At 38.7% G+C, this 15,314-nt stretch overlaps 1 protein-coding gene across 4 annotated transcripts in view; it reads right to left on the bottom strand.

Moving 5' to 3' along the window:
- TRIM33 (tripartite motif containing 33) overlaps window positions 1-15,314 on the bottom strand; it is a 113,573-nt gene that overhangs the window by 46,319 nt on the left and 51,940 nt on the right. For all 4 annotated transcript variants that reach the window (XM_072997151.2, XM_072997152.2, XM_072997153.2 and 1 more), the window contains exons 5-6: window positions 3,801-3,917; window positions 2,961-3,075 (exon numbers count right to left, since the gene is read on the bottom strand). In XM_072997151.2, the coding sequence (XP_072853252.2) occupies window positions 2,961-3,075; window positions 3,801-3,917 (232 nt within the window). The remainder of the gene's footprint in view (window positions 1-2,960; window positions 3,076-3,800; window positions 3,918-15,314) is intronic.

Raw genomic sequence — 15,314 nt, 5'->3', positions numbered from 1 at the left:
GTCGCGGTGGACTACTCTAGGCGGCTTACAACAGAGATAAAATACTATAAAAATAGAACAGCAAATTACAAAACAATTAAAGGTAAAAAGACAATAAGAGAAAAAAAATCAAAAGTAATCTGGTGAGAAGGCCTGCCGAAACATCCAGGTCTTTAGTAGATTCTTAAAAGTGCCCAGCGAGGGAGCTCCGCGAATACCAGGAGGTAAATTATTCCACAGGCGAGGAGCCACCGCCGAGAAGGCCCTATTTCTTCTTTTCTCTTTTCGGGCCTCCCTCGGCGTTAAGCTCCTCAGCCTCACCTCCTGGCTCGCCCGTGTGACCCGGATAGAACTTGGTGGGAGAAGGCGTTCCGCCAGGTATCGAGGCCCTAAACCGTTTAGGGCTTTATACGTAAGCGTTAACACTTTGAAGTCGATGCGGAACCTGATGGGCAGCCAATGCAATGCGGCCAGAGTGGGCGAAATATGTTGGAATTTTTTCACTCCACTGAGTAATCTGGCCGCCGCATTCTGCACTACCTGTAATTTCCGCAGCAACCTCAAAGGAAGCCCCACGTAGAGAGCATTACAGTGGTCTAATCTTGAGATTACGAGCGCGTGTACTAAGATGGTGAGTGCCCCCACTTCCAGGTAGGGCCGCAGCTGGGCTATCCGCCTGAGGTGAAAAAAGGCGGTGCGGACACCGACGCCACCTGTGACTCCATGGAGAGCACCGGGTCCAGATGGATCCCCAAGCTGCGTACACCGTCCTTTGCAGGGAGAGTCACCCCCCCAAAAGAGAGGGAGTTTCCCAAATCCCCGACTGTGGGGGGGCCCACCCTCAGTACTTCCGTCTTGTCCGGGTTCAGCCTAAGCCCGTTCTCCTGCATCCATTCCAGTATAGTCCCCAGGCAGCGCTGGAGGCACAGGACGGCTTCTCCTGCGGTTGGCAAAAAGGAGATGTAGAGCTGCGTATCGTCCGCATACTGGTGACACGAAGCACCACACCCCCTGATGACCCCACCCAGCGGCCTCATATAGATGTTAAATAGCATTGGGGAGATAATCAACCCCTGTGGAACCCCACAATTGAGGCTCCACGGGGCCGAGACTCTCTCCCCAAGCTGAACTCTCTGGGGGCGGTCCTCCAAGAAGGAACGGAGCCAGGACAATGCCAGGCCACCTATTCCCAACTCGGAGAGCCTCCCCAGGAGGATACCGTGGTCAATGGTATCAAAGGCCGCTGAGATGTCGAGGAGGACCATCATGTTTTTGTCTTTTTTTTTGGACTTCATTAATAACCCTAGTAGCCAAAATCCTGTTGCACCATTATGCAAAAGGTGAAGCTTTCAGTGGCAAACTCACATAAATTAAGAAGTCCCCATAACATTATCTGTTGCAAGCCGAGTCTCACAACTCACTATAAAGCAGATAATGGAGATTTCCTAACTTACAGCTATTCACTGCTAACGGTTACTTCTTTTGCATAAGGGCACACCAGGATTTTGGCAAATTAATGGATAAGTAACCAAATCAGATAGTTTCAAAACGTATTACTGTATTAACTTTTTCCACAGAAGTTTTTCTATACCTAGACCAATGACTCAATTTCTAATCAACAAGAAGAAAGATATTTTATAAAGGTATTATTCTTTACAATCTTTCAAAATACAGTGGTGCCTCGCAAGACGAATGTAATTTGTTCCACGAGTAGCGCTGTCTTGCGAAAAATTCGTCTTGCGAAAAGCAGTTTCCCATAGGAATGCATTGCAATGTATTCCTATGGGAACCTTGCAAGACAAATGAATTATTTTCGTCTTGTGAGGCATTGGTCTTGAAAAAAATATCTTGCGAAGCAGAGCCATAGAAGAAGCCGTCTTGCGAAGCACCATAGCGATCGCAAAAACCATTTGTCTTGCAGGTTTTTTGTCCTGCAAGGCATTCATCTTGCGAGGCACCACTGTATATCAAACTTCCTAATCAGGTGGGTCAAGTGAACTTCTTTGGGCTACTGGAAATACTTCCGAGAAGTTGATAGCATGTATAAACCTATAAGTTAAATGTGCTAAACATAAAGGAGAAGGGGGATATTTAAAACATGCAAAAGATACTACTCACTTGATAGAGGGCTCAGCAATGAATACCACATACTGTTATGAGATAACTGAAAGATGCAGTATATACTAATTTTAAAACTGCATTATTTAAAACTGCAAAAATGAATGCTCAGTGTAATTTTAGTTTCTCACTATTGATCTAATCCTGGTTTCTTTTGCTTTTTAAGCTGTGTTTTATATAACTATATTTATGTTTAAAGATTTTCAAAGGAGCTCAAAAAGTGATGTAGTCCTACTCCTATTGTTACAGTATCCATAATCCAGCAACTGTTTAGAAATTTGGTTGCACAATAAACTATGTTATTACTCAGCTGTAGATATACAATAATAAATTGTGTTACTACTCACAAAAACTGTTTCTAACTATGCTCTAATCCAGGTATTCAGCATTTCAGTATACATTCAAGAAAGTCCAACTAGGGAAAATAACATGATTTTTCTTGCCTAAGGTGAACATTTTCAATAGTATTCTGAACATGCATCTGAACTAGCCCTACATAAAAAAAGAGAAATGGATAATCTAGTTTTAATAGCATTAGAAGTTTTAGTGACTAAAGAGCAGAAAATGACCAATTGTTGCATCCACTGTAACTTAATGTTTTCTTTCATTCTGGCATGCACTTTTATAAGCAACATTTACATGTGGTGAGGAGCTCCATATTGGGAAAGAGGCACTTTTTGCATAGTACTTTTTTGCATTGTTTAATCACTGTCCATGTAAGCAGACATTGAGCTCAGTGCTGCATGTGCAGGTAGTGTTAGATTAGTTTAGAATTATAGGTGAAACAGGCCAATACTGCCATGATAGCAAAGACGACAAAAGAGCTGTGCAAACTGTTTTCTGTCCTTTTAAAAAAAATGTACCTCAAGTTGCTGTAAGAGCTGCTTTCCCTTTTTATTGATTTCATTAATGAGGGTAAAAATTGCCACTTTGATTTCCTGTTCTACTCGTTTGTTTGTTTCATCTACTTCTTTTATCCTGAAATAGAAAAATGAATTGTCAAGCAATAATATTTCAAACCTCTCAAATGAAAATTTAACATTACAAAGACAGAGGCTGTCACATAATGATATATGTATTAAAATACCACTTCCATTCATTCTTGCAAAAGAAACTTAAAATGTCATTTCCTTTTGAAATATATAATAACTATATGCATGTAAATTTTCTTCCATGTGTTAGATACTTGTGTTTCATTTTTGCTACATATCTGTCCTATTGGTTTCACTGCTCTTTAGGAATAATTTAGAAGGAAGTATAAGTTAGTTAAAAGAACTTATTTATTAGAAGTGACAACCAGATATCATTCAGTATACTGCTTTGCCTATCAACAAGGCAGCAATTTCCTATAAACCTTCCTATCTTGCCAGGGGTATTGCTGCCACTGCAATGTGCTGCACTGCAACATACAAACTGTGTATGTATGAAATTTCATTCATCCAGTTATGGATGAAAATCTTTTTTCCATAAATCATGCATTGCTAAACTGCTAGATGCATGCTACTGTCCCTCACAGAACTGGTTTTTGTGTTTTTGGTATAGCATGTACAGTTGCAGAAACCTGTTTCCACATGTGGGTTTTGTCTGATAGATCAGAGCATAAGGCTATCATTGTGAACAGAGGATGGGATTTTAGAAGTTCTGCAATCCCACTCCTTCTTATCAAACAAGGCGTCACTACAGAAAAACTGAGGATCACTTACCTATTTTGCACTTGAGTAGCAGCAAAATTGACATAATTCTTCTTTTCAAGGAGTTTGGCTAATAGGTTCTCAATAGCACCCTTTTGATTCTGAAATGCTTCTTCCAAAAACTGGTATCTTTCCAAACCAGAAAACAACACACAATTAATGGTGAAGAAGCTAAAGCAAAGTAAGAGAATGCACTAGATTAAACTTGTGATTGCCAATGGGGAAATGGTAACTGTACAAATACCAGTGCACGCATGTTTGAAAGACATTTGCTGTAACTAATTCTTGATGTTATCATATTTCTGGAGTCAGAACATTACCAACCTAATTTACTTGTAAAGTGCTTGGCTAGAAGGGACTGAAAAATAAAACTGATGTAGGAAATTCTTAACAATGGTTTGGTAATTTATATGAAAGGTAACATCTTTAAATCTCAAAATGCTATGCCTCCTGATGTTTCCTAATTTACACAACACAAGAAATGTGTAAAGAACTTATGTTTTCTCTATACAGCGAACCCTCGACTTACAGACGGCTCGACTTACAGACTTTCCGAGTTATAGACTTCTCTGGCTGCAAAATTTAGGTTCAACTTGCAGCCACAGAATCGACCTACAGACCAGAAAAAACCAAAATGGAACAAAACCCGCCGGTTACGGGATTAATCGGTTTTCAGTGCATTGTAGGTCAATGGAGACTCGACCTACAGACTTTTCGACCTGCAGCCACCGTTCCAATATGGATTAATTCCGTAAGTAGAGGGTCCACTGTACACATAAAAAAAGGAAAAGTCCCCAAATGGTTCATATATTGAATTTTAAAATAACAGTGGTCAAACATTTGTAGAAACAAGCTTGCCACTGCTAAAGATGTTAGCAAATACGGATATGAGACAGAACGCAAGCATGACTTGCAAAGATATGCTACTTCTGTTGCAACGTTCCCTCTAATTTTACCCCTGCTATCTAGGATTCCCACCTGTCTGCACACAGGGGTAGGGTTTAATCCAAAACCCGGATATAAACAGGTGTCAACACTGGCTGCCACTGCGCAGCGCAGATGGAGCTGGAGGGAGTATAATTTCAGATCTCAGAAGTTTCTATTATAGTCTAACATGCATTAGATATGCATCTAAACTACAAAAGTGGCCAACCAGGAAGGAAAAGTGTGAGACTGCTGTCTCTGTTTTCAGTAAACCAAAACCAATCAACATGCACAAAAGGCAAGTACTTAATTCTCAATTCAGCTACATCACTTAGTCTAACACAATCAAGTATTAAGCAGACAGCCAATGTTCCTGAAATGGCAACATTATTTCTACCATAAATAACAGACAGGCATGAACCAGAGAGTTTCATGCTCTATAAACAAAATAATAACGAAAGTATGCTAAAAGACCTAAAGTACTTTTTTTTAAAAAGGAGCTGCCTTAAAAGAATGCCCGAAATGATAAAAAGAATGCAAAGATGTTAGAATGTGATGGAAAGCACTTCAGTCATTGATTTATCCTCCTCATTATTAACCGCTGACAAAGCTGACAGTTTTAAATTCATCTCAGAAGAGGGACCCAGATGAACACATTCTACTGGAAGACAATAAAGCAAAAATTCATATAGTAGCATTACTGTTAAGAAGCAGTAGATTCTTAAAAGTTTAGATCAAAGCTAAACAAGCATTTGCTAAATGAATCCCAGAGACAGGCAATATAAACTAATGTATAATTGATACAACTCATAATATAGTTAATGATAGAAGAGAAGCAAAAGTAAAAGGTGACAACAGACAATCACAGTCCTAAACGCAATTTCCCAGTGACCTGTACAGAGGGACAAAGAAAACTGTTACAGCCCTCGCCGCAAAGGAATTGAAAAGAGCAACAGAAAGAAAAATAAGAGATCTCCTTCATAAGAGCCAAGAAATTAAATGAAAATTTTGAACCTAGATTAAGGATGCTGAAAGATCAACAGGCAAATATATTACCTGATCAGGATAAAAGAGAAGATGGAAACAATGTAACAAAGAACTCTAAAGAAGACATAAAAGGATGACATATTCCTTCATTCTTTTAATGAAGATGCTGCAATTTTTGAAAAAGAAATGAAAGCTGCTCACAAAGCAATCTGAAAAAACAAATTATCAAGATTAGATGTGATAATAACAGCCATTTGAAGCTACAAAGATAGAATCTACCAAAATCCTAACATGAATAGGCCAACAAATAAGGAAAGCAAACCAACGGACCACACACTATATTTATTCATTCATTCATTCATTCATTCATTCATTCATTTAATTTTATTTGTACCCTGCCCATCTGGTCCTAAGACCATTCTAGGCGGCTTCGAATAGGACATTACAGCAAATAAAAAAAAATAACACAAAGATTATTACATAAAATATCTTCCAACAATTACAAGACAGAAGATAAAGTAAAAATAAAAAAGGAAAAATAAGGAGAGAAAAAGATCAGGTATTGACTGGAAGGAAGGCCTGAATAAACATCCATGTTTTAGTTGGTTTTTAAAGATACCCAGCGTAGGGGCCGCGCGAATCTCCGGAGGGGATTCTAATATGCATTCTAATCCAAAAGAAAGGAGAGGCCAATGACTGAACTAACTATTGGATCATCATGAAACATAAGAAATGTGATGCTCTAGATTTTGCAATAAAGACTTCTACCATATCTGGAGTGAGAAATGCCAGATATTCAAGCTGGATTCAGAGAAGGGACATTAAATATCATCTTGCTAATATATGTTGGTCACTGAAGCATACCAAAGTATTTCAAAAGAAAGTATGTTTGTACTTTACAGATTACAGTAAAGCTTTTGTATGGATGATGAAAAGATAAAAGCTAAAATCCTCTTGTAAAACTTTACACCATGCAAGTAGGATTATGTCATCACTGTGTGATGGGAATCTTTAATTTAAAGGTATTGGATGTTTCCTATCCCTCCCTTCAGGATTGAAAGCTTCCTAGGGTTCCCTTTTGCTTGAGGAAGCCTCTGGGAGCCTTCAGAAGAGAAGGGAAGCCTTTAATAGCCAAAATCACTTCTGGATTTGGGATACAAAATGGAAAAACCAAATGGTTTCCAACACGTAAAAGTGTCAGACAGGGAAGAATTTTGCAGAACATATTGTTTGGAAAGCTGGAATAAATTCAGATGGAGAAATGAAAAATGATGGGGGGAATTGATAATGTAAAATTTGCAGATGTCAACATATGTAATTATTTCAAACAAATAATGATAAAGTGAAAGTAAGTGCAGAAGCAGGACTACAACTGAATTTAAGGGGACAAAAATAATGATTTCAGAAGAACTTTAACACTGAAAATAAAGAAAAACTAATCGTTGAAGATTTTCTCTTCTTTGTATCAATTATCAATCTAAATGAAGACTAACTTGAAAAGCTCCCAATGTGCTGCCTCAGCAGTGGTTGAAAAGGAACTGAGGTGTGACATGCATGCTAGGAAGGAGAAGCAGTTTCAAAGCCCTGGAATATGTTCTATACTTTGTTATTCTTAGTGATATATACAGATGTGAAAGCCAAGTAGTCAAGAGACAGGGAGAAAACTAAATTTATTCATAATGTGATGTTGGAAGACAGCTTTATAAACACCACAAACTGTCAGAAAGAGAAATAAACTGACGTCAGATGAAATTCTCACTAGAAGTTACAAACTGTACTTTGGGCAAATCATGAAAACCCAAACTTCACTGGAGAAGATGATAATGCTAGAAAAAGATGAAGGCAACAGGAAAAGAGAAGACCCAAAATGAGATGAACTGATTCAGCAAAGTAAGCCACAGTCCTTGATTTGCAAAACTAGCACAGTCTATGAACTACAGGACATTTTGGAAATCATTAACTCATATGGTGGACGTAATTTGGCAGTGACTTAACAGCACATGACAACAGCCCCCCATCACACATCTTAAGGATGAACTCCCAAGAAACATTACAGCAGGACCACCCTCTAGTGGGCAGCTCTGGTGATGTAGAAATGTACCATATTTTTCCATTTATAAGATGACACAAAGTATAAGATGACCCCCCCCCTTTTTCTAACCCCAAAGTAGAAAAAGCAGGGATCAAAGGACTCCCTTTTTGTTAAGCCCCGTGCCTTGGCAAAAGGCAAAGAAAGCGGCTGTCAAAGTCATTTTTGAGAAGGCACGGAGCTTAGCAAAAAGGAAGGGAGCAATGGCCCGTCGCCTTTTTCCCCCCTCAATTTTTTTAAAATTTTTTAACATAAGGGGTGACAGAAAGGAAAAATGGAATTGGAATTGATGAGGAAGAGGGGAGACAATAACATACTAACATCCATTCTATACCTATTGCCATATCAAGGTTTTAGGTTATTCTGTTTACTCTTTTCTGCCTTCTAGATAAAGTTCTCATTTCAATATATGCTAATCACACACTGCCTGTTGATTCAGTCCACTTGTTAAATAGATCCCATCTTTCTGTTGCCTTTTGCAAGGGATAGTCCTTCATGACTTTTGATAAGATATCCATTTCAGCTATTTCCCGTATCTTTTCAATAAGATCTTCTTGTTTCGGTACAGTCGGACTTTTCCAATTTTTAGCATATAGAATTCTGGCTGCCGTAACAATATATATAACTATATATTCCTTTGACTTATCTATATTATCGGGTATCATACTCAGTAAAAACAGTTCTGGGGTTAATGGCACCTTACATAGCAATATTTGTTGCAACATAGCATGTACTCTTTTCCAATATTGTTTCGCTACTCCACATGACCACCACATATGATAATAACTTCCCACTTGTGTTTCACATTTCAAACACTTATTTGATACATCTGTATACATCTTTTACAATTTTTCTGGTGTCATGTGCCACCTCTAAAACATCTTATATATATTCTCTTTAAAGTTAACCGATCTTGTAAGCTTTATGTTATTTTGCCATATTTTCAGCCATTGATCAATATCAATATTATGCCCTATGTTTTGTGCCCACTTAATCATACATTCCTTAACCATTTCATCTTGCATTTTAATTTCCAGCATATAATTATATTTTCTTAACAATTTGTTCTTTTGAACCTAGCAAAAGTTTATCAAAATCATTTGCTCTGAGTAGAAACCTTCTATTTTATCTTTTGTATATCTAGATTCTAATTGTGCTCTAGGCCACCAATCTATTTATTTATTTAATTTATTTATTTAATTTATATGCCGCCCACACTACCCAGAGGTCTCTGGGCGGCTTACAACAATTAAAATTCAATACAGCAAAAGATAAAACAATTAAAATACAATTAAAATTACCATCGGACTCACAGCTAATATTATTTCAATTAAAAGCCTTCTGGAACAGGAAGGTTTTGACCTGGCGCCAAAATGTCATCAGCATCGGTGCCAGACGAATCTCAGTCGGGAGGGCATTCCATAGTTTGGGGGCAGCTGCCGAAAAGGCCCTTTGTCTACAAGCCGTCTCTCTTACATTTTGTGACTCTAGCTCTTCTTTAGACCTTAGTTCACCATCCTTTTTTAAAATAAATCTTGATATCTTAAAAGATTTGCTTTTGTCATGAGGTTAGGTTGTGTAAAGGCCTCTATCGGTGACACCCATACAGGTATTTTGTAATAAATTTGTTGTGTAATCTTTCTCCACATTCCCAGTAAAGCTCTTCTTATCATATGTGAATTAAAATTCTTTTGTTCTTTATCCTTTTTATACCATAAATAAGCATGCCAACCTAATTGCAAATCATGTCCTTCTAAATTGAGTAATCTATCGTTTTCTAGAGTTATCCATTCTTTTATGCAGTCTAAAATACAAGATCTATAATACAGAACCCAATCTGGAAGACCAAAGCCGCCCCTCTGCTTAGCATCCTGCATTGCCTTAATTTTAATTCTTGGTTTATTTGCCTTGCCATGTAAATCTCATGATTATCTTATTAAATTCTTTGAAAAAAGACTGTTTTAATATGATAGGAATTGACTGAAATATAAATAAGATTTTTGGCAAGATGCTCATTTTGATCGTCGCAATTCTTCCCAGCAACGATAACTGTAATTTGTCCCATTTCTCCAAATTGTTCTGTATCTCCTTCATTAGTTTCATGTAGTTATCTTTAAATAGTGTGCTTGTCTTCTTTGTAGTTTGTATCCCTAGATATCGAATTTTCTTTTCCTCTTGGAAGTTTGTCTTCTCTATTAGCTCTTGTCATTCTTGTTCTCTCATATTTTTAGTAAGTATTTTGGTCTTTTGATTTATTCTCATTCCTGCCATGTCTCTGAAGTTTTTTAACGTTGCCATCAAGTCTTCTATTGAATACAGTGGATCTTCCAGTATAATGACTAAATCATCCGCAAAGGCCTGAAGTTTATAGACTTGACCTTTTACTTTTAATCCTTTCAATTCCTTTTTATTTCTAATTTGTTCGTTTAGTATTTCTAGAGTCAAAATAGATAAGAGTGGGGACAGTGGACACCCCTGTCTAGTACCTTTCTGTATTTGAATTTCTTTTGATAGCTCTCCATTGATTCTCACTTTTGCCTTTTGTTCAGTATATATTGCTTGAATTAGTTTCATAAATCTTTCTTCAAATTGCAGTGTTTCTTCTCCTCAAGCCTTTCTTATTTAAAACTGGCAGCTTAATATCAAACAAATGTAATAAAAGGGTTTTTTTTAAAATTAAACAGGTGTATATATAAAAAAATTCCAATTAAGATTATCGAAGGCTTTCTCTGCATCCAAGAATATCATGGCCATCTGTTTCTCCGGGTGTGCTTCATAATATTCCAAGGAGTTTAGGACTATCCTTATATTATTCTTCATCTGCCTTTTTGGAAGAAACCCAGACTGATCTTGATCTATCAAGGTGCACCCGTCGCCTTTTGAGAAGGCACGGAGCTTAGCAAAAAGGAACAGAGCAACACCTCCCCTTCCTTTTTGATAAGCCCCGTGCCTTTGCAAAAGGCAGTGGTAAAGAGCTGCCTTCCATGTATAAAACAACCCTCAATTTCTTCTCAAATTATTTAAGGAAAATGTGTCTTTTATACACGGAAAAATACGGTATTTCTCTATCCAGCACTAAAGACAGCTTGGTCTCTAGCTCCCTTTAGTGGTGAGTTCTGGTAGCTTCATCATTAGAAACATATTTTGGGGGGATTTTTACTAATATTTTTAATATTTTCAGACAATGAATGAGTTAATCAGCAGATACTGTTCCATGTATAAGGGTGTCCTTCTACAATTACAATTTTAAAACTGCCAAACATGATTACAGTGGTGCCTCAACTTATGAACGTCCCTACTTATGAGGATTTCAACTTACGAACAGCTCCTTTCTCAAAATTGTGCTTCGACTTGCGACCAGAGCTTCGACTTACAAACAGAAAAAAAAAAACCAGGGAAGGCAGGGAAAGCAGGAAATTTGAACTTTCAGTTAACCGTTGGTCAGCGAAGAGGCTGCTTGTCTGTACCTCATTCGCCCCAGCAGTTAGAGATTGTGGATATAGAGAGAGACTTCAGACCGCCTGATACTGTACCATATGTGCTTTTTTGGGGCTTTTTCAATTTTTGATTTTTGGATTTTTGACTTCTTTTAAAACAGAGAGACTGTCTGTTCTGGGTGAGTAAACTATGTTTACTGTACAGGGTTTATGCAGCTTGAGTTTGGGCTAGGTGGGGGTGTCATGTTTCTGTGCTCTGATGGGTCTTGCAGTGTGGATTTAAAATATGAAAAGTAGACTGTAATATTAAATTAAAATTAAATGTGAAAATTAGACTGTAATTTTAAAATGTAAAATTTATTTATTTATTTTTCCATTCTATGGCTCCATTCTATGTGACCTCTCTTTTGTTTTAAAATGTGTGGGTTTAAAATGAGACTCCAAAGTCTTTTTGTTTTAAAATCAGAACATTTTCTACAAGAGTCTGTGGTAGCTTGCATGCTGTAAAATGGAGTTTAGACTCCGAAGTCTTTTTGTTTAAAAGGTCTTTGGTTTGGTTTAAAAGGTGTTTGGTTTTAAACGTGTTTGGTTTACAAAGTGTTTGATTTAAAAGGTATTTTGTTTAAAAGGTGTTTTAGACTCCAAACTCTCTCCCCCCCCATTGTCTTCTCTCTCGCTTCTCTCTTTTTGTGCTCAACAGCACAAACCTTTGTCCAAGGGGTCTGTGTGCCCCAGTGATGACCTTCTTTCTTTCCTCTTTTCCCCACTGTTCCCTCCCTGCCTCCTTTCCTGCCCTTTTTTTAACCTACCGTATTTTTCCGTATAATTCTATACTTTTGTCTAAAATGTTTAGACTAAAAATTGAGGGTCGTCTTATACGCAGAAGTAAGCTGAGAGAGAGAAAAACAAGTGGAGGGGAACGCAGCGATCAAATTGTTCCTGCAGGGCTTTGATCCCTGCTTTCCCGTCCACTTGCTAATCCTTAGCAAAAGGAAAGCAGGGATCAAAGCACTACAGGATCACTTTGATCCATGATTTCCCCTCTGCTTGCTAAGACCCATGGGACTTAACAAAAGGAGGTGGGAAAGAATCAAAGCAATCCAGTGGCTTTATAAGGGGGAAAGGGATCAAAATGATTGTGCAGTTACCGGATTGCTTTGATCCCTTTCTCCCTCCTTTTGCTAAGCCCCGTGGTGCTTAGCACGAAGGGAGAAAACAGGGATCCAAGTGATCCTGCAGTGCTTTGATCCCTACACTTGCTAAGCCCCACTAAGATTTCTTAATTTTGGGTTAGAAAAGTGGGGGGCATCTTATACATGCGTCTTATAGACGGAAAAATACGGTAAGTCATCTTAGTTTAATAGAAGAAAAATTCTCCCCCTAGTGGTAGAGGACGGATTAACCAGTTTTGCATTCGTTCCTATGGGAACTAATGCTTCAACTTGCAACCAGTGCCTCTAGATACAACCAAAAAACAGCTGGAACAGATTAATTGAGTTTAAATGCATTTCAATGGGAAATGCTGATTCGACTTACAACCATTTCGACTTATGACCATCTTCTGGAATGGACTGTGGTCATAAGTCAAGGCACTACTGTACTTCGTATTGGCATCCATACATTTTTACTCAATAATAAACCTTTTTAATGGCAACATCACCATTCCATATCAGTAACTGCATTATGTCTTCAACAAATTCTCTGCTGCAGGGTAAGGCTTCATTTTAAAAAATGGCCATTGTAAAATAAAGCAAAGAACTCTCAGGTATTCTTTAAGACAGTGGTCTACAACCTTTTCCAAACCACGGACCAGTTGGGGTCCGTGAGTAGGGGGGGCACCAATGCATGCATGCACGGGGCAACAGTGCACGGGTGGGCAGGGCACCCATGCGTGCATGTGTGTGTGCATGCGTGCATGGAGGGGTGTGTGAAGGGGTCGGAGATCTGTCTCTACTGCCCGGTCCTGCCAAGGCCACACCCCGGTACTGGGCCGCAACCGGGGGTTGGGGACCCCAGCTTTAACATATTCTTTCTGGTTATTCTACACATTATAGCTTCAAAATGTCAAGGCATTAAAAAGCCTCAAAATTTACACTACTATATGAATCCAGGTTCTTTTCGTTGTGAGACATCACTATCAAAAGTGATACAGATTTAGGAACACTATCACATACACTCTAACCCTTAAAGCTAAAATCTTATAAATGTTCAAAGGACATGGTTACGGCACACCTCAACAATTGTACTGAACCCTTCTTTGACTTGCCCATGAGCAATCAGAAAGCAAAGCAACACAACTAGTAAGTGGTGAGAAGTCTGAAAAGTTCTTGTTGTGACAATCTGATGTCTTGCAGCACTTAAGGAACTTCATCCAACTTCTTCAGGGTGAGACATTACAACCACCAGTGAAACAGATTTAGGAACACTATCACACGACAGACATTTGCATGATGGCTGCATAGAAGTTAGATTCCATCTAAGGTTGCCAGGTCAGCTGATTTCCACTCCTGGAATTTGAGGTGGAAAATCTTAGAAACAGGGAAGGACCAATATAATGTCACAAGGGCAGGTCCTTGCAGTGCTAAACGGTGGTGCCTTCAGTAAACTGCTCTCATTTATTTCTGCTCCTAATGGAGCCCAAGCTCTGATGTCTTCAAAACAAAGCAAATCTTGCATCTTTGAGCCAGTTTCTACCAGCCTCTCAAGGTTGCTCTCTGGGTAACTTTAGTGGAGGAGCCACATATACCATGTTCACTGCCAGAATTATGAGGTATGAATGTAAACAGCAGTAATAAATTATTCCTATCTGTTATGGAGTCCATAGGCAGAATTTTCTCACTACCATCTATTGCAAAATGTCACCCATAAAATTAAAATAAATGTCAGTCCAACTTCTCTAATCTTGCCAGGAATCCAGCACATCAACATACCAGTTGCCAAAACATAAATCCCAGACCCGCTTCATTTAAAATATTGACATTTTGGGAGAAGATGCTTCCCTGCAAGGCAAATCCAGAAGAAGCCATTTTATCCCCATTGTGAAACGTGGCGTTCACAGACCAACCTCAATGACTTCAGGGTTTAAAATATAAATCAGGAATAAAGATTCACATTAATACTTTGAGTAACCCTTGTACACTGAAGTTTAAAATGAAACCAATCCACTCAAAACATGTTCTATCACAAAGCACTTCCTCCTGCAGTCTAGAGGGAAGGAGAAAATGGAGAACTTTTGCTTTGCCCTAGATATATTTGGCAGCTTGGCATTTTAGACTTACACAAAAAGATTACTTTTCCAAAGCAAATCTAAATGAGAGGCATATGTGAGCAGCGTCCTAACTGGATAAGGCAACCACAAGAAAACTGTTGTCTATAGCTGCCAGGCAGGGGAAGCAGAGCTTTAGCATAACTAAAGTCAGCAATTCCTTGAGTAAAAAAAAACATGCTGCCTCCCCCATCAAATTCACTGTCCAACTTAATCTTTGTTTAACTCTGGCAGTAGATGCTCCTTTGTAATTTTGGATGGAGGCTACAAAAGAGATGCCAGCAACAATGACAAAGCCGAGGAAAGCAAGAGTTGTTACCAGTCCCACAGATGCAATTCTTTCCTTTTTTGTTTTTCAAACTTCTTTTCATTTCCCCTCATAAATAAGTTCTAGCTTCTCCCAACTCCAAATCCTCTTCTCTTTCTTTCAGATTTTTTCCCTCTCCCCCCCCCACTTTATGCTTCCTTTCCTTTATCTTCTACTTTTTCCTAGACCCTCTTCCCTCTCCTGCCAAACACACAGTGCTCTGCTTCTTGGGACTCCATGTTTAGTGATTTTTCTTCTTCTCAGTTCTCACACACACTCACACACCTGAGTAGCTCTGATTCCAGAGGTAGCAGTCTCAGCTCTGGTCTGGAGGAAAAAAAGATTATGCAAGGGGGAACATGGGTAAGGCAGGAGGAGCAGATAGTGCATGGTGCACATAGCATAGCTTGCTCTTCCTGGAGAAACCTTTCTCTGTCTGTTACTGCTGTCTCCGGGTGAATTGAGGAACCCATAAACCCCGGTTCCCTCCTCTTAGCGAACCTGTATGAGCCACAAG

Source organism: Pogona vitticeps, chromosome 4, assembly GCF_051106095.1.
Source record: "Pogona vitticeps strain Pit_001003342236 chromosome 4, PviZW2.1, whole genome shotgun sequence".
Taxonomy (NCBI): domain Eukaryota; kingdom Metazoa; phylum Chordata; class Lepidosauria; order Squamata; family Agamidae; genus Pogona; species Pogona vitticeps.
Note: the sequence above shows the minus strand (reverse complement) of the source record. Positions and strands in the feature narration are given on the sequence as shown.